Source organism: Megachile rotundata, chromosome 8 (genome assembly GCF_050947335.1).
Source record: "Megachile rotundata isolate GNS110a chromosome 8, iyMegRotu1, whole genome shotgun sequence".
Taxonomy (NCBI): Eukaryota; Metazoa; Arthropoda; class Insecta; order Hymenoptera; family Megachilidae; genus Megachile; species Megachile rotundata.
In genome coordinates this window covers 18260790-18280865 of record NC_134990.1, presented here as the reverse complement: position 1 = coordinate 18280865, position 20076 = coordinate 18260790, and the positions used below count along the sequence as shown (strand labels likewise).

At 39.3% G+C, this 20076-nt stretch overlaps 2 protein-coding genes and 1 long non-coding RNA gene across 6 annotated transcripts; 1 reads left to right on the top strand and 2 right to left on the bottom strand.

Annotated features, from left to right (window-relative positions):
• Positions 1–940: 940 nt before the first annotated feature.
• On the bottom strand, positions 941–15240 carry stv (BAG domain-containing protein starvin). Of its 2 annotated transcripts, none has more exons than XM_003708250.3 (2): positions 14881–15240; positions 941–5501 (listed from the first exon to the last, which is right to left on the bottom strand). In XM_003708250.3, the coding sequence occupies exons 1-2, from the start codon at positions 15052–15054 to the stop codon at positions 3426–3428; spliced, it is 2250 nt and encodes a 749-aa protein (XP_003708298.1). In that variant the 5' UTR covers positions 15055–15240; the 3' UTR covers positions 941–3425. The 2 variants fall into 2 exon arrangements, with proteins under 2 accessions (XP_003708298.1, XP_012152482.1); XM_012297092.2 differs by lacking the exon at positions 14881–15240 and adding an exon at positions 8186–8538.
• Positions 8574–16351, top strand: LOC143265088 (uncharacterized). Of its 2 annotated transcripts, none has more exons than XR_013039251.1 (2): positions 8574–14252; positions 14597–16351. It is a non-coding gene; the product is annotated as an uncharacterized LOC143265088 (long non-coding RNA). The 2 variants fall into 2 exon arrangements; XR_013039252.1 differs by having other exon boundaries at positions 14336–16351.
• LOC100881696 (integrator complex assembly factor Brat1) lies at positions 15678–19723 on the bottom strand. 2 transcript variants are annotated; one of them, XM_076535110.1, is made up of 11 exons: positions 19542–19723; positions 19304–19473; positions 18850–19155; positions 18127–18770; positions 17845–18057; positions 17450–17767; positions 17186–17384; positions 16949–17121; positions 16764–16861; positions 16418–16679; positions 15678–16351 (listed from the first exon to the last, which is right to left on the bottom strand). In XM_076535110.1, the coding sequence occupies exons 2-11, from the start codon at positions 19431–19433 to the stop codon at positions 15830–15832; spliced, it is 2865 nt and encodes a 954-aa protein (XP_076391225.1). In that variant the 5' UTR covers positions 19434–19473; positions 19542–19723; the 3' UTR covers positions 15678–15829. The 2 variants fall into 2 exon arrangements, with proteins under 2 accessions (XP_076391225.1, XP_012152485.1); XM_012297095.2 differs by having other exon boundaries at positions 19304–19450.
• Between the last annotated feature and the right edge of the window lie 353 nt (positions 19724–20076).

The window sequence follows — 20076 nt, the reverse complement described above, 5'->3', positions numbered from 1 at the left end:
ACGAAGGTTTTTCATCGCAGTAAGCAGTTTGAAAATATGGGTAAAGTAAAATGAAAGTAATCTACGAGGCAACGAACTTGAAAATTTGTCTGCGTCAGTAGCGGGAACTACGTTCGCGCAAACAGAAGATGCATACAGAATTTAAATTACTTCCATCCGAAATACGTATTGATAATTTGCAGGATGATTGTCGACTAGCGATAAAAAATATCTTTGATTAAATTCTATTTTTACTTTATAGCCGTTACTTTATAGCTGCTTTATAAAAATTATTTAAATTTCTTTCTTAGTGGATCGTATTTAATTTTGGCAATAATACTTCAAGGAGATTTATCCAAGTTTTACGGCTGCAAACAATTGGTTTGGCAGTGCGAACAAGGCGTAGACACGTAGCGGATGTTTTTGTTAACAGGTCATTGATACCCGGAATCTCGTTAACACTCGAAATTGCAATTGTTCGAAAGAAAGCATTTTTCTCCTCGGTTGTTTGCCACTTTCTCCAAAGATGATGCACGCATATAGTCGAATGTACATGTACATATCGTTTTAATGAATATTATTCGAGTCCGAACGAAAGCGATATTCAGTCTCTTCTTACAAACTGTTCGATTCTTAATTGGATATAAAATATGTAAAATACATAAATTATGAATTTCGTAGGAAGAGAAATTTGAAGCGTTTCAAGAGTCGAAAAGAAAGAACACGTCTTGTTGTTAAACGTGTTTCGAATTCGTGAGAATTTTCAGACGATGACATTTTTCTGTCGTTTTATCGCACTGGACCAAAGCCAAACACTATTTCTCGACATTGAGGTTCGTCTCTCTCGCATTTTCCTCGAACGAATTTTTCTTTTACGCTTAAATCCAAATTAATAACTAATGTAAAACTAGTGTAAAAATAAAGGATACGGAGGAAACAGGAATATATTGAACAGCCAGTGTTTGACGATTCAAAGGACCATACCGTGTATTTTCAATCGAATCCGTTTCTTCGTAAAATAATTACAGTATATTTCGTCGCACTTGTACAATACAACGTTCCTTTTATAATTTCATTTGCTTATTCCAGCTTGTAAATTCATGCTCGCACATTCATCCTAAACACACGCATGATCTACATTCATTTTTTTTTCTTTCGCACGCGTTTAAAAAATACAAAATTTCTGGCTGAAAGTGCAGTGTAACATCTCTACAGATAAGTAAACATTATATAGAGGGAGAGAAAAAAGAAAAACTTGTGGAGAGAAGGAAGGAGAAAAAGGAAAATAAGAAAAGACGAGTGTATCGATCCTGAACAAGGAACCATAAAATGATCGCGACCGTTGTTATTCGGTATCCCGACTAAATTTTCACTTATTATTTTAACGATATTTTATTCGATTCGATTAAACACAGTTTCAAGTATTTTAATTTAGAGGCCATACAAATGAGATGGCAGTAAATTTATAACTTTCTGTACACACGAGTCAGTCAGCAACGGTACCAAATATAATTGCGTAATATTACGTGGCAAAAGAAAAGGAAATAAAAAAGAAACTGATTTTTTAATATTGTTCGTCCTTTCCGAACGAGTATCGACACTTTTTTTTAATTCCTATCGAATAATTAACAACGAACGAAGGATGCATAATTTTTTTACAAAACGAACACGTACGATATTAATATGTACATGGTCCGTACACTAGACGCGTATTTTCTAGGTGATAACACTCTATACGTATAAGATACAGGATGTTGAAACGTTACCGATTAAATTCGTTCAAAGTACTTATGTATCATTTAACGTTGTTCTAGAATACCTTTCTCGATAACAACGCTTGTACGTACAGACTATAAGTGCGTCCGTTTTTTAAAGCATTTTATTTCAACACCCTGTTACACTTTTTGCACGAAACTAGTAACTGAATTGTTCAGCGGGCGCACAATAAATTATAAATATTTTATATAATAATAATAATAATAACAATAATAAAGTTAATTAATCATTATGCATGAGGACGTGCGCTGTAATACTTCCGGAAACGAACACGTTCCGCTCGTAGAAACATTCATCTTCGACGTTCCAACGCGTTCGTGCTAAAATGAATCATTAATAAAATTCTCGAATATCGATCAGGTCAGTCTCGATAATACGCTAAATATCGGTTTCTTAAACGGTTCGAAAGTAAAACAGAGCTACCTCCCTCTTCCTCTTTCCTTTTCTCTCGATCGAGATCATTTCTCGATGATTATCAATTTGATTTCCTTTCTTTTATATTCGCTTTTATATTCGAAAGAAGAAAAATCTCTAGTCCAATAAATATAGAAAAGAAAGAGAACCGAGAGAAAGAACGAAAGGGAAACAATAAATGAAAATCACTCTTGTGGTCTAGGAGACTGACACGATTCAGCTCGTTCAAAGTGCAACCCTTTTTTTTTTTATTTTGTCGTTGCAATAGTTTTAAGGCTTATGTGGCGGAACATATTTAGAGCTGCTCTTCATTCGCGTCTCCCAGAGTCCTTTTGGAAATTTTATTTCTATGTAAGAAACGCACAAGCACGATAATCTTTTATTCCGTAGATCGATAGAAAATTTGTGAACACTAGCAATCTTAAGATCTATGCAAAAGCTAGTAGCGTAACGATTCGTGATGCACGATACGTAGAAGGCGAAAAGAACATATTCGCTCGTATTCTACATAGAAAAGGACGAGAGCGAGGATCGAACGGTAAAAAAGATAAAACGGTATCGACGAGAGTACGATGAAATAATTCTAATCGTAAGATAGTACCGCGTCGATAAGGTACATTAGCACATTCGCGTAACTAACATCGAAAAGTGAAATAAATTATATTGTTTCATAGAACGCACAGCCATTTTTATCGATGGCAGTGAACGTGCACGAGAGAAAAAGAGAGAAAAAGAGAAAAAAAGAGAAAAAAAGAGAAAAAAGAGAAAAAAGGGGGAAAAAAGAAAGAAAGAAAGTAAACTCGTGGATAAAATTCCTAAAGGACGTAGCTTCTCAGAATGAGACGCAGCTCGATGTATTAGCGGTTATACATACAGCCTAATGTCTCTCTAAGGAGTTTAACTCGCGATACTCCGTTGAGCGCGAAAACGATGAAGGGCGTGGTGCAACAACGATAGTCAGGGTCATAAACGAGGAACCGTTCTTTCGCTTGTGGATTGCGCGAACACGTCGATCCACGACGTTTCCAATCCGGCACCAATAAAAATATCGAAAAGGAAAAGAATATCAACCACCGGATAGGCAGCAACGAACTAGGTAGTAGCCTCTGAAACGATTACCTAAACGGGTTTGCTGTCTCCGTTTGATTAGAAAGTGGTTGTTGGTCGCGCAGCCAGAATAATATTCGCGTGTATCCGTCGTCGGTGCAACAGATCGCAACAGTTTTTCTTCTCTTTCATCTCCGATCTCTACAGATTTACTTATTGCTGTCTGCCGTGCTTTCAGGCGCTGGCAACGGTATAGGTTTATCGGACGTTGTGGCTGTCTGCTGTTTCTTCGTTTTTTTCCCTTTCTTTTGCGTCTTCGGCGACTGTTTAACTTCGTTGTCCACGTCCATCTTCTCGTCTCCCTTCTGTCGTTGTTGCTCCTCCTCCTGCTGCCTGGACTTTTTCTCCTTTTCCGTTTCTTCTTTTTTCATCTCCTCGGACGTATCAGTCTTGTTCGCGTCCCCCTTATCCGATTTCCTCCGTTCAGCCTCGTCTTCCGGTTTCTTCGACGTTTCGTCGACGGTGTTTTCGACTTCGACCACCTTCTCCTCCGTACTAGCAGTCTGTTGCGAGTCGGTCGGTTTCGATTTCTCCGTCGAACCAGTGTCCATAGGTTCGCTAGGGGTCTGACTCGGAGCGACGTCCATTTCGAGCGTCCGGTGATCGGCGTCGTTCGTACAAGACTTCTCTTCGGACGATGGACAAGGAGGGGGCAACGGTATGGGTTCTTTCGATTGAATCTCCGTCGTTTTTCGATCAGCTTCCGTAACTTCTGGCTGTTCGGTGTTTGTGGTGGTAGTGGAGGTGGTGGTGGTGGTGGTGGTGGTGGCGGTAGCGGTGGTGGTCGTGGCGTCTTTATTCGACGTCTGATCCTCTGGTCGCTGATCGATGTCCATGGAATCGGTGATTTGTCCAGAATTATCGGCGTCGGTGGAGAGCTGTTTGTCTTGTTCCTCTTGCTCGTTCGAGGGTGTCTGTTGCGAAGGCAGAGGCGCTTTCGACTCGAGCAAGCCGATCGTCTCTTGTATAGTCTTGATAGCGTTCTTCCTCGCTTGCCTGACGTTGTCTCTACCCTCGGTCTCGATATCGTCCAATTTGATCAACTGCCTCGTCAGCATCTCGTCCAAATATATGTACTGCTTATCCGTCCTCGAGTTTCCATTGTACTGTTTCACCTGTTCCGCCAAAGAGTCGATTTCTTTCTGAATTAACGCTACCCTTTCCAGAGGATCTTTCGGAACGGTAGGTTTAGGCTTTGGCGGTGGTGGTTCCTGCTGCTGTTGCTGAGCCTGCGGAGACTGTTGCCGAGGCTTTTGTTGCGATTTCGCTTGCTCGTAATTCTGTTGCTGAGGTTTTCTAGACTGCTGGAAACTGTGAGGTTGTTGTTGTTGTTGCCTGCGCGAGGGATGCTCGAACGCGGACGTCGGTTGTTGATAGAAAGTGTCTTGAAAGTGCGGGGACCATTGGTGTCTTCCAGCGAATACGTCCCCGAACGGGGACGACCTCTGGAAGTGAGGCGGTGGCGCGTGAAATTGTGTGGGAGATGGTTCTCTTCTGAAATTCGATTTTTCGTCGAAGCTTCTCGGCAACACAGGTTCGTCTCTACCTTCTACGAAAATAGGTATATGCCTAACGTTGCCCTGCTGCTGTTGAGGTTTCTGCGATTGCTGCTGTTGAGGCTGTTGTTGCTGTTGGTGTTGCTGGTGCTGAGGTTGATTGTGTTGCGGCGTTATGTCTATCCTCGAGACGTATCTCTGTCCCGTTGGCTGTTGCTGGGTTTGTTGCTCTTGATGAGGCTGCTGTTGATTCGACGACTGTCTGTTTTCTGGCGGAGCGGACATCGAACGTTGCCCGCGATTTCCTTTGTCCGGGTTCTCCATGTTGTGACGATGTTGTCCTATGTCTACCGTGTTACGTAGTCCGTACTGAGGTATTTGGTTCTTTTTAGGGGTGTGCTCGGAATCGTGTGATCGATGATTCGGCTCCTGGTACTGATTACTCTCCGGTTCACCGTGGGAACCGACGCTTGCTCCGCTCGTAGCGCTGCTTCCGCTCGCTTGGCTCCTCGCGTCCTCGTCGGAATAACCCTGTTGTTGTTGTTGCTGATAACCGTTTCCAGAGCCACGGTGGTGGTTTCGGTTGCGGAAAGAACTTTGGAAAGGTATGTCGCCCCAAGGGGGTCCGAGTAGATGGTCCGCGAACTCTGGATGACGGGCTGCTAAGTCGTCCAAGTGGGCTCGAATGTCGCTGCGACGACCAAACCCTTCGTCGTCGAATGGAAAACCCTGCGAATAAAACAAGAATATCAGATATTTTTCTTCTTATTCGATTATCCAGCCTTAGCTTCCTCCGTTCCAAGTATAGAATTTTCTTTGCTTCGAAAATGTCGATTCTATGTAATAGCTGTGTTAAAGCGCCACTCGAAAATCTGCTGTTCGGTAAAGCTGCGATTATAATAAGCCAAGTTATAATAAAGTTATAAAATAAGTGCATTCGCTCTCGCGTGCAAGATATTCTATAAACTATTAAAGAAATAAGCGAAAGTAAAGTTAGCGAGACAGCTGGCAAAGAGAAATTTTCCCTAAAATGATCAAATAATAAAATAAGTAAAATAAACGATCCGAATATGTATAATATACATATAAGAATCGGTTAGAGAGGCAAGGTTTCTAAAAATTTTTATCGAACCCGCGTGGATTCGAGGTGTAGGAAAATAAAAGGCCGAGGTCAAATTCGATATCTAAGGGTGCGAAGAAAAGTTTAGGCGGCTATGGGTAACCGTAACCGGAGAAGCAGAAAATCAGAAAACTGGGTGAATGTCGACGACGTGTTCGTATAAATAATTCTCGCGAACTGTGTCATGGGCTTCGAAATGATCCGAGACGGATACCGCTTTTATTATACATTCATTTCCTGATTTCTTCGCGACACGACATTTCGATCTACTTAAGCCTCGAAAAACCTAACCAGAATAGAGAAGAAAAATCGTCGTTGTTAACCGAGAACACCTTACTACCGCCCACGCGACATCCGTCGCTTCGAAACATCATTGCCGATGGCATTAACGGTTAACAGTGTCGTTTCATCGTTCAATCGAAACCGGTTTCGTTTCGTTTCGTTTCTTTTTTATTTTGCGCGTGGAAAGTCGATTAGATCACTAGCAAAAATACCGTGTTATCGTACGCGCCTAACCGAGCATTAAGCACGTTATCGCGTTGAAGTTTTCCAAAAATATTTCTAGCGGAACACTTACGGACGATTAGAAAATCGATTCTGCCGACTACTAGTACTATACGTAGTCTTATACTTATACGCAGTATAATATAGACACTAAATAGAGTGTTTTTAATGCTAAAGTATATCATCGCTGTACGTCGAGATAATTGCTAGCAGCGACTCTAACCGTCACGGTGTCTCGAGACGAGCCTAATACGGTCGAGAGCAGTGTAAACGGGAGAAAATAAAGTGTACGAGGACGGACCGCGATTATATTTCCTTAGATATTTATCTTTTTTCCTCCTGATCGAGTAACGCGCATCGTGTCCTCAACGGGGCTAGAGGGCGGGGGAGGATCAAGGAGAAACGTCTCCGTTAGTTTATTATTAGCGTGATCACGCTTGTGTTTTGGAGGAATGGACCTTGTTTCTAGGAGAGCGTGCTCGAAACATTCTCGGCTAAAATTGTCCAAGAATTATTCGAACCAAATACTCGCGCGAATCACCGATTAGTACTATCTCGATAGTATAGAATTTTACGTTGTCGACGCTTAACGATCTGTCGATAGTATATTCGAAAAACGTTAAAAACTCTTTAAACTTCGTATGTCGTCTAACTTCGTTTCGAACAACGACAATGGCATTTTGTCGATAACGGCAGCTCCAATCGAGAGATACGCGAATATCGGTATAAGATCATCGGTAATAATCGCGAAGAAGCCAGGATGAACAGCAGCGGAGGAACTGCTAATATTCTGAATACAGTTTACGGAAGTAGTCACCGACGAATTTAACCTTCGAAGGGCTCCGCGCGCCACGCGTGTCTATATTAAAAAGGGGATTCCTATTTCTACGTATCTCTATACTCCCCTGAATACTGAATGCCAACCAGCAGATAGAAACTGAAAATTTTCAAAAATATCGAAAAATTCGTAAAGATTCCATCGAAGAATCTCGCGCGATTTAAGCGCGATAAAAGTGCGACGAACGCGCAACGATGAGAAGAAAGAATCGTGAACGATAAGTCGAAAAGGAACGTAACTTGTATCTGGTTGTTCGGAAAAAAAAGAATGTTACGCGATTATCTGGTCGACGGAGAAAGCGAGGAATCCACGAGTCGACGAGTCACCGTTTCGGAGCAACGAAAACGTACGTCACTCTTAGCGAATTCTATTTCTAACTTCCACGCGATCTTGCGGAACGCGAAAGAGAAGGTCGAAACGTTACACGCAAAAACGAGAACATCGATACGACGTGTACGGAAATCTTTTAGCGAATTGCACGAACGCCAGAATTTTTAACGTAACGAGCGATTATGTCACGAGTGACAAGTGTACGAGCACGTATACACGTATACGTATAGTACACGTTCGATCGTGACTAGCAAAAACATGCTGATAGAAAAACTTGGAAATTCGAAGGTATCGCATAATCTGAAAAATATGAAAATTTTCCTACTAATAAATCGTGATCGAAGGAGAACGACGAGAAAAATGTATCGAGTCTCGAAAGATCTGGAAAAGTCTCGCAAACGTCACCAGACTACCTATGTACATATGTACCAGCTAAATAGGCACGATTCAAAACTGCACACTCTGACGTAACCTTATCGACGATTCGAATTACTCCTTCCGAATCTCGTTACTTTTCGTATGTATAGAGGCATAGAATGAAATTCATACAGCCTGTACAAATGACAGTGAACGTATACCGTTCAAACGAACGTGACGATGGAAAAATATTACACCACTTACGGGGAACGGATGATCCAAATCAATCGGTTCTCCGAATTCGGATGCTTTGTCCACGATGACAGGCGAGTCCATTTTCTGGACTTTTTGGTCCGTGTCTGATTTAGAACACGGGCTTTCCTTTTTTGTCTCTCGCGCGGACAACAAGACCTTTCTTTTAAATTGCTGGCTTCTAGGGAGAAGTTTAGTCGTGGCCTTTTTCACGGTTAACTACTTATTTGTAGGTTAAGTGTTTGTTTCTCTTTTTATTTGCTTTGCTACGTTTTCAAAGAATCAGCCAAAAAGCTCACTAAATAACAGTGCCGGTGTGTTAACAAAAGGCGAACGAAAATTAAACGTTTTGGCAGCACACTCTCGTTTTTTTTTTCTTTTTTTTTTTAAATATCTTTCAAAATTACCGAGAGAACAATGAGTGACAGTTGTCTCAGCCTACGCGTTTCTTCGTTCGATCTTCCTTCTCCCTATTTTTTCTCTTTCTCGCACAATCTTCCTTTTATCGTTATATAAGAGAAACACGCTAGTATTCGTTTAGTTTTTTCCACTGTACAACACTGTCACACGCACACACACACGCGCGCGCGCGCACGTTCGCGAATCAAAGTTTCGTGCGTTGAAAAGAATCGTTTCTTCCGAATAATCGGGAAGACGCACGCGTTAACGAACAACGCGGGTTCAGGTCAATAGCGAAACTGTCAGTGCGCGCCCAGAGGAACTTAAATATATTTGTTGTGTGGGACGCATCGGGGGCCACGTGACTGGCTGGCCGAGCGTGGCCGAATGTTCGCGGAAACGACCGAAAGAACGTGCCAGAGTATACTAGAACATTCGTCCCTGTTTCGCTTTTTCGAGAAACGGCACGCGACTATCGACGACTAATACGAGAAAGAAACGAGGGCCGATTACGATGCTCGCGGATGTTGCAGCTGATCAATGACGACATTTCACGTCGCTTCGTTTATAAACAATCATAATAAAAACAATATAAGCGAAAATGCTCGCGATTTCTGTGTCTCGTAAGTAATGACTGAAATGAAAGTATTATCAAATAATCGATATAATTATCGAAAATAAATGCATATATCACTGACAACGTTGAGAATGTTGTCTTTTTGATCTTGAAAAGGCGTTGAAATATCCCTTGAACGAGATTTATTGCTCTCTTTCGCGTTTTCTTCGTTTTCGTTTTATAATTAACCTGCCAGGCAAGGCTGTACCCTGGACTTGTTTACCTATATCCTTTTATAGTAAGCACGAAATCTCATCGTTTTCGTATTCGAATCCAAATACGAAAAGTTGGTCAATACACTTTCTTTCGACGGTTACATACGCCGTTTATACCGTATAAATAGATCACTCGATTAATTTAGGATTTATGGTCGTAATTATTGTTCTGCGGAATTCTGCCTACTTTTTCTTATTATTTTATTATTCACGATATAATCGTGAATCATCGCGAGCGTGTATTAATAGCGTGCGGCTGATTCAATGGACACTGCTTAATCTATACATATATAGATGTAGATCACAGATTGTACTCGATGAAGAATCGAATAGAATCGACCGGTTAACAAATAAATCGAATGGTGAAAATGTATTTTTGGAATCACTCGAGCCATAAATAGGATCGTTTGAAAGGTTCGTATGGTAGGTCGCTCGCGAATCTCCGAGTTTACGACGATAATATTAAGTGGTAACCGAAGAACCCTGTACAACCGACAGTTAATATTTCGGGCATGGATCACCGGGAATCCATTCTTACCGAAAGAAATCTTTATCGGAACGACAAATAATAACACTCGACTTTCATTCTCGCTCGAGCAAAATCACTCGAGTACAGAGTACGCATAGAGTCCGCTGTGAAAATTGTTAGTCATACGATCATATGGCCCTGGTCCAAGTTCATCTATCTATCTATCTATCTATCTATCTATCGTAAAAATATGTACGTACACTATGCCGATACTACTATGATATTACGATGAAAATGTTGTGTTACGTTCGAAGGTTACTTTCGGGGAGTATTTTATGCATAGTATATCTTTGTTGGAGAGTAGTCAAAGAGCGAACAAAGTTTATGGAAAAAGTTGTTGAAACCTTTTTGTTTCGACGTTTAATAATTGAAATAGATGTTTATATTTATATTTAAGTTTAAAATTGTGTGCCAGGAAAAGTTGAAAGAGAACTATTTCGAAAACGGACCATCCACGCTATTTCAAATTGTCAAGGCAGGGTCATTGTATCAAAGCGTTCGATATCGTTGAAAATAATTACAAATTAATTGTAATTGCGTAGACGCGCAAGAAAGAGCCGAATTATTGGCGCCACTTACCTAGGCACGTAAGAAGAAGAGAGTCCGTGCTTGTCGCGTTCTCGCGAATAGCGAACCATTTGATTACCGTTAGGTTCTACAGGATAAGTTATGCGGCGGAAAGTATCGAACGTAATTAGGCTCGATAAATTAAGAGTAATCCTACACATCTCGCACTCGAAGAAACATCGTCGCGTCGATTCATTGCGCACCGTGAACGCACGAGTTAAGTTTGCTGGACGGATGACTCACTTCAGGCCCCCTATGGGATACGGATTATGTAATCGATCGAATGGCAATACATCGGCAAAAAGTAGCATCTGCGGACTGCGCGTAACATCGCGTTTCGACAGCCTACGAGATCAACGAAATAAACGATGTCGATGTATTCGGCTCGCGCTTCCGAGTTCCGAAAGTACTGTTCGATTTTATTTTTCGCATTTAAATCGGTATACGAGTAGACTTAGTTTGCGAAATTTAACGTTAACTATAGGACAAAATCATTTATGTAAGCAGAGGATTTTTTTATGTAAATCCTATGCGGTTAGTAATTATCTGTTTCGTTAATCCATCGCGGAACAATATATAGAATACTTATCGAGATTAACCTTGCACCTTCTATATATAACAAGTGCAGTACAAGTTGAATTAGAATGAGAATTAGAATTAGAATTAGAATTAGAATTGGAATTAGAATTGGAATTAGAATTGGAATTAGAATTGGAATTAGAATTGGAATTAGAATGACGCATTGATATACCTATAAGTTCGTTTCTACGCTTCTTATCGTAGATAATAATTATTCGTTTTAACTATTAATTTGAACTCGCGTCGAGGCTTAAAAGGAAAGCAACGATACTTTACTCGAGGTAAAACAGCGATGTATTATCCGATGAAAGAGCCGTGCCGAAGAGGTGTTGCCATCTAACGGCAAGATAAGTAACCTGAAAATACTTAATTACAGTATTTACGAAGCAATTATAAGACTAGAAATAATAATCGCGCAAATATAATGTTGGTTAAGAATATGTTGGCTAAAAATACATAATATTAGTTGATATTCTGGTTAATCGAGAAGAGTTACGTACGATTTAATTTAATTTACGTTGGTTAATATTCGTTGGTTAAAGCTCGAAAGAGAGAGAGAATTAATTAATCATACGATTTCGTGCACGCGTCTCGATCGTTCGCGGTCGCGCGCGATCATCGACAATGATGATCGATGATCTACGGTGATCGATAGTAATGCCAGGAGCGCACGAGGCCCGAGGAAGTTGATTCTATCGTCGTTTCACGATCGTGCCCACGACCCACGCAACACTCGGACGTTTCCTTGACGTCATTCGAGGCCTGCAGTAGACCGAACGCGGCAGGCAGATTCCCTTACTTACTTACTTACATACTTACTTATTGTTAGAGAGCACGAGAGACATTGTACGTTCGTGCATAAGTGCGTATACACGCATTCTCGCACGTACGAGACCTACAGTCGGCCGTCAACGGGTAATACTTTATCGATGGACGTCGAAAACCCGTTTTACAAGCTAATACGGAGATTCTCAGAATCAACCCTGTGCTGTCCGATGCTATTCGATGCTATTCGATGCTATTCGAATACGGTTCGAGGAGAAATCGTCGTTCGGTCGTAACCGATACGACAGGGTGTGACGATAAAAGCTAAAAGCTCGCTAAAAGCTTGGAAGGTCAGGCGGTGTCTATCGACACGCCGACGGTAATCCAGCTCGATTCGATGTCTGTAAAATGAAATTTCATTCGGCGGCTTCTTGGAAGATATGCAAGAATTTGATCGCTGTAACGTTACGCCGTCTGTAACGGTGCCGTCACGATGCATGCACGAACAAAAGAGATGATCGAGAGATAAGGCAATACTATTTTAGGTGCAAAGCGTTATCGAGCGCCGTAGGAATAAAAAGTATCGGTAAGAATCTGTAAGAAATTGGTGACGCGACGTAAAGGGCTCTTTCCCTTCGGCGATTCGCAGAAGGGAAGCATCAAGCGGATAGGTATTTTATGAATGACTCTCGGCCTGGGACGTGTTTCGTGGAACTCGGTGGAACTCGGTGGAACTCGGTGGAACGGAGAAAGAGATCACTCGCAAGATGTCCCTTTCCACGCGCGATGCATCCCAATCACTCGTATGAGTCACGGAATGAAATTCGTGCTAGGTCATCGACTGGGAAACGCGGACGAACTTCCCGTTCGTCTCGAGTTCCTTCTTCTCTTTTCTTTATTCTTCTATCGAACTCCTGGTCCAGCGAATTCGAAAGAAAACGAATGAAAACCGTGGGAAAACCGATACCCCACCGACGACGCCAATATGCCAACGCAAATATTGACAGACGAACCAGACGACTATATGATTTTTCTCGTTCGCGATAGACTTCGCCATAAAACGTTGCCACCTTCTGCAAAATTCATAAAGAGAGAAAAGAAAAAGGAAAGAAAAATCTCGTTTTCAACACGATACGACAGATTGTTCTGGATCTAAGTCGTTGCTCTGGAATGGCGAAAGAGAATCAATGGCGGCTATTTTGAGGTCTCGTCGTCGTCGTCGTCGTCGTCGTCGTCGTCGAGAAAGTTCCTTCGAGAACGTCCCCTCGGAAAATAACTGATTGTTAACACCGTATTGTGTACGTACGAGAGAAATATTTCAAATATTTTTCAACTTATTAAATAGATTATTAAATACGTAGAGAAAATTCGATGAAATCGTACGCGGTTCGTCGACTAAGAGCTAAGAAGACAAACAGGCGAGTAAACGGCAAGTCGTATCCCCGAGAACGCGAGCCGAGAACATTTGGCAACAAACGCGTTATTTCTGGGTCCTTCGCGCGGACCGTTGCGTTTCTCGAGTCGCGCTTCTGAAGCAACCGCTTTCGAACCTTTGCGATGCGACGCTATCGAGAAACCCATGGCCAGCATATTGATCCAGTTTCGAGCAGTGAAACGGACCATGTATGCTCACCCTCCTCTATTCGAACAGACATTTAATAAGATCGGCCTGTTTTTCAAAAATTATGCCGCGATGGCTATCGATGGCTATCCGATCGCCATCAGCGCATTTACGCGAATAATAAAACGAGACGAGTCGTGAAGAACTGCTTGGAACGCGGTTCGATTATACCTACAATTACGATAAAATACCTAAATTGTAAGCTTGTAAAAGCGTGTATAGTTCCACATGGCCGACAACGGCTACCGACAGCTATTTTCGATCCGTTTGCAACCGTTTCGTCGAGAGCAAGAGAATCCTTCTCAGCGGGTATGATTTATTGCGTCGACCTTTATTGTCTCGTTCATCTTTTTCGCTGTTTCGACGATATCGTTCGCCGCGTTTAATGGTGCTTTCGAAAGGGGCAAAGAAGAGACCGTGCCAAGAAAGCATAATGGCGCGCGTGTTCGCGTATTTTAAGTTGTGAAGCACGTGCCCGGTATGTACCGCGAAAGTTGGTTACCTCGAATTTGAAAGTGAATCGTTTAGGCGACGTGTCTTTCGTTTCGATCGTGTTTCCCCTCGTCTTACCAATGAAACGTGCCGTAAATAGTGGAAGCAGAACTTACTTTCCCGTTCGAACCAACGTACGCGAGTATACGCCACCGATCCCTTTCTTTCCAAATAATAAATATCTCTACATATATTTAAGGCCTTACGCGAAACTAACCTAACCCTACCAAAAAGAAACACGCTTTGGAAAAACAAACAATATTTACCAATCATAGAAGAATGATAAACGAAGAAAGGTAAGCGCATGAAATATCTATTATGTTAAAAAAAAAGAAGAAGATTTTTTTGCCAAAATATTTATTCCTCTTTTAAATGGTAGATAAGCATCTGGATGACTACTAGTATCTATATCGATAGGTAGATTGTAACGTTTAGTGAACGCGATTAACGAAGAAAGGTCTAAAAACTCGAAATTATACGTAAATATATCCAGCGACAGAATTTTCAACGGCGCGGTTAATACTATACGTGCATATATGTATACGTAGCATACATATTCGCTTGCATTTTTATGGCCCGACGTACTTTGCCAAATTCCAATGGTCAACAAACACGGCGCTTCGTTTTTTTTCTTTTCCAGTTCCTTGCCTTCTGAAAATATCAAGATCGTGGCAAGAATAACCGGCGAGCAAAGAAAACTAAATACTCACCGTTCGAACGACGCAGAAATTGGGCCACTCTATAAATAAAGAACTTTTGGACAACGGCATTTAAATGAATTTTCATCGTTTCGACGAATCAAAAATCCTTTTACGATCGTGTTCGTTAGATTTTCTAAATAGAAACTCATCGACGAGTTGACGGTTCGATATACGAATCGTTATCGAAAAACTTTGAATTAAACGAGGAAAATAATAAACTTACCCTTGAAAAAGCGGAATGTCGTTCAAAGGGATCTCGTCCTGATCTAGTGGACGGCTCGAAGAACGATTTGCTGTCTTCGTCGAATTGTTGTTTGATTTCTTCTAGGAGTTCGTCGCCGGATTTACCGCGCAGTCTATCGCTGAATTTCGGCTTATCACGAAAGTAGAACGACATTTTTCTCACCTATATGCACACCAACGTTACACGTACTATTGGCCCGTTGCACTAATTACTTTTCGGTTGACACAAAATCTCCGATTCGACATAAAATATGTACTTCTCGTTTCGCGAAGTAAGAAAATCAAACGCACCGCATAAAAACTCGTTCGAGGTGTCGCGCGTGACTGAAACGACGAAACCGCGCGCCGAAACGTACGGAGAGTAATCAAAGAACGCGCATGCGCTCTTTTACTTTGTTTTACCCTTTGCGATCGTACATCGTCCCTATCTTTTCGGCTTTCGATCACTAGCCAATCACGATGTGTATCGTCATCGATTTACATCGAATTACCAGTAGAATCCCGATGCACGTTTCGATGCATACAACGCTCGGACTTTTTACCATCTAAATTTAATCGAAATTTAAACGTCTAAATTTATATTTTCCATTTTTTTTTTCGTATTTATAAACCGGCCCAGAATCTATCGTGTAATACATTCGTTTATTGCTACGTAATCGAGACAAAATTACATACCGCTTTATATAACAATCCGATAACGCATCGAGTCTACGAGAAGTTTTTATTTTTCTTACGTATAGATATTATAGATGCCATATGCGTTTTAGAGAAAGAACATTTTCTATAAACGAATATTTTATATATTTAATTATGTACATCGTGTATCGTTTACCCTTAAAAATAATGCAAGAATATTAAGTATTAATCGTTCCATATAAACGAGATCGAACTTCTCTTTTTATGCACAGTTTATGCGCTTTATTTTATAATTAATAGCAGTCCATTGAATTTACATCTCCTTTCTTATGTATAGTTAGTATGTCTTCCATTATAGATTCGAAACTGGTGGTGTAAGTAGATAACCATCGGCTCCTGTCTGCGACGTAAGCATCGATATCCGAATTAAAGATTTTTTTAAGGAAAATTTGCCTAGTAACGCGAGAAACCGATTTAAGCGTTTTCCCTTCCGTTTTCTCCATTTCCTCGTTCATTTTCATCGAATTCTTGCAAATAGAAGCAAGCAAATTCGCGTCGTTAGCGTCCACGATTTCTTCGATTACGTTGCTGGAATTACTTAACGTTTGATTAGCGTTCGGATTTCTCGCATCCTCGGATAATTCGTATTTAACGTAACAAGTATCTAATACGGCACTGTTTTCAGGCAAAGTCAGCTCTGGTAATGGTTCGTTAAGTTTGTATTTTAAAAGAAATTTTTTCAATTTATTTATGATCAATGCTGATTTTTTGCATACTTCGAAATCACTTTCATCTTCGAGAGTTACTAAAAGCACCTGAAATTTAATGAAATATAATATAAGTTATTGTACCTCCTCGACAAATGTTACCGGTTAACTTACTCCTAAACAATTTTGCCTCGCTAATTCGTCCAATGCTTTGTTAAGCCTTCGCTTAATCTCGGTTTCGTTTAAAGCGACGATTTTTCTATGTTCTTTGGAAAATGTTACGTTTGGAAATTGACCATCGAGTACCCCTTGGTCGGATAAATGCGATTTTATGGATTCTATCCAAAAATCCAGAGCATTTATCTTCACTTCCCAATGGAGATCGAGAACAGCAGCCGTTGACATTGCGCGTGACATTAAATCGATAACGTCTTTCCTAAATTAAAACTTTCCCAGATTAAAGCGATCAACAGTCGTCTTGCAGTAACGCTTCACGATTTTAAACAGAAATTTTACTCACTGCCATTTACGATGTACGTATAATTCCTTCATTAGAATTACAGCCTCTTTCCTAACTATAGCCTCGCTTTCTTCCCTTAGTAATTTCATCGCGATATCCTGAAATGCGAAAGAAAATAAAACAACGATACGTTCCTCTTTCTATGTTTCACGCGTTTCTATGTAATCGCTTCAGCAAAAACATACAGGTAAGTTGTACCGCGATAATTTTTCATCCCATATTTTGTTAATTCGAACGGTGCTGGAAATAAAAATCAGAGCAGAAGCTCGAACGTAACTTTCGCAGTCTGATTTAGCGATTTCAATTGCCACTTGTACAAACTGATTTGCTAATAAAAATTCTTGAAATGCTGGATATTCTGGAAAAATAATTATCCTTCTTACCTATTATGTTCATTAATTTTACTATACATTGTTACCTACTGTCTTCTGAAATAATTGCTATAGTATTCAAAACTTCTAGCACGCTATCACGAACTTCCCAATTGACATCGTGTAATCGTTTGAAAAGCGTTGGTCCTATTTCGTTCATATGGCTATCTGTTTCGATCAATAGCACTAAATTCGATGGCATAAAATTCTGAATCGCTAATTTACATACTCTTAAAGCTTTCACGCAAATCTGAAATAAAAATTCCAAAATATACGCGCGAATACTTATTTATTATTTTTATATTTATCAAGTACCGTAGCCAATGCTCCTGGATGATTTAATATTTCTTGCGCTATAGATAACAAGCACACAGTCTCCACGCATTCTTGCCATTTTAATTTAAATTTTTCTGTCATAATTGCCAGAGCGTTTAACAGCGATGCCAATAATGTAGGATGATCGACTATCGGATCTCCTTCTAATGGACATTTAAATACATATTTCTTCGGTCCATTATCCACGTTTGTTAAATTATTTATCCCTGCGTTATCTGCATTTTCGTCTGTATCTATATCTGGCACATAATTCTTTAGAACATGAGAAAATATTTGAAATGCGATTACCGCTACGTCCTGATGAGAAAATACAATATCATTATCTTACTTATATAGAGCTGTTAATTATTACGATTAATTTTCATCGTACGTACCCTATCTATAATATCTATTATTTCTAGAACCATGTCGATAGATGTCTTTGCAATTTGAACTGCCGGCAAGTCGTTCTTAATAATAGTATCTCGTACCTTATATGCTAGCCTATGCACGGTTGTAGATGTAATATTAAATATTTTAGTAACAAACATGTTAAAAATATCGGTATCTCTATATTTCAGTCTAATACATATAGCCAAAGGTAAAACCTGTTAATCAGAAAATATGTGACTCGATTAAATGCTACCGATATTAAGCACGGTATTAAACGTACTTACCATTACAGATATAATTTGATGTTCAAATTTGTGTTCGTGCGGAAGAGCAATTGCGCGTAACGATTGAAGTTTCTTCCAATATATCATTAAAAGTTTATGTATTCGTATTACTTCTGTTAAATATGTTTTTGATAAAAGCATTAGCAGTATGTAAGTTAAATCGCAACAGAATTTTTGCGACGTATCACAATCGACAGCTTCCTTTCCTTCTTTAATTGCACGCCTTAGCGGAATAAATAAACATTGTAACAGTAGCTTTTCAATATACGATAACAGTCTAGTACTGATGCATGTCTCGAAAAGAGCTTTTACTCTCAATTCTAAATCGATCACTTCCTCGCATAATTCAGGTATCGTATTATCAATATTTACAAAGAATGTATTTTCAATAATGTTACTCAACAAATCTAATGTTGTACATAATAATTTATTCTGCTCCAAACAATTATCGTTTAAAACGTGGTATACTTGAGTCTCGAAAGTGTTAGTCATTAACGGCGAAGCCACTTCTAAAATAACTTCTTTACAAAAATTTATATTTTGCTGTTCGTATAATAGCAAAAGCCATACGAACTTTTGACTTGCCCGTGTAACGTACAAAGTGTGATTCCAATGAGCATATTTTACAATGTCTTTCCAAATACCTAGAAAATATTTACATTTTATATTTATATTTGTACATAATTTTCAAAAATTATTATAGAAACGTATCGGTTCAATTACCAAATTTTATAATCCATTGTCTTCCGCTTCTGTGTTCGATCAAATTCGACAACATTGTGGTATATGCCATTTTAACGGATACCGGTATATCGTCTCCGCGTAGTTTGAAAGTACTACATAGTCTATTATATAGATCTTGGTTCTGCCAATAATGAAAATGTAACTCGTTACGCGAAATTATGCCCACAAGTTTTAAAGTAAATATCATTATGGGCTGTGAAGGTAAAAATTCGACGCTCCAAACATTTAATGCCTTTGATATCCATTTCCAAAATAATTCGCAGTGTTCGTAATCGTTCGTGTTGCCTGAAATAAAATAACTTGAAGGAATACTTGAGGAATAAAGTGAAAATGTAAATGTAAATTTACGTAACGTGTAAATTATAAAACTACGTAACAAATATGACCAAAAGTTTCTAAGTAATGTGTATAATAATGAAAAGTATTTCCTTACGCTCTTTTATATTCTTAGAAATATGTGACAGCATAAGATCAAGATACGTTGTGGACACAATGTCGTAATTAGGTAACAGGAATAGCTCCAAAACTTCTGATAACCTTTCGTCAGTTTTCAACGATGTCATTGTGCTCTGATCTTAAACTTTTATAGATTTATGCAATAAACTATGTCAAATCCCACTTTTATTCTTCTTGTATTTACTTTAACGATAAATACTATTTTTGATACTCACATATTTATCACGTTTTATCTCGCAAACGGAATAAACAGAGAATATTAACTATTTAATATCAAACAAATATTTATACTTGAACATTTATTCTGTAAACAATATAACGATAAGAAAAAACTTGTACAAATCAGAATTAAGTACTATTTTCATCAAAGTAGAAAATCTTTATTCATTTATAGCGGTTATTTTATATAAATTCTGATAAGTAATTACGTGATTTAAATTTGTATAAAAAAAAGGATTACTTCATCGAAATTATCGTAATATTTAAAAAAATTTAATTGTTCAGTTTTAATTATGGATGTAATTAACACAGACGAATTATATATGTACATATAAGATAAATCACACATGCTACTGTTATTTGCAACATAAAATCTGTAATACCGGCATCATCAAAAACTAGGCTTTTACAGTGAGAGTTTCATTACTTGATTTACGTTTCAAAAAGATGATTTTCAGACCTACAGCAGCATTCTAAAGCACTCTATTTGTATATTAAATTTATTTTTAACAGATTTTTATATATTATTAT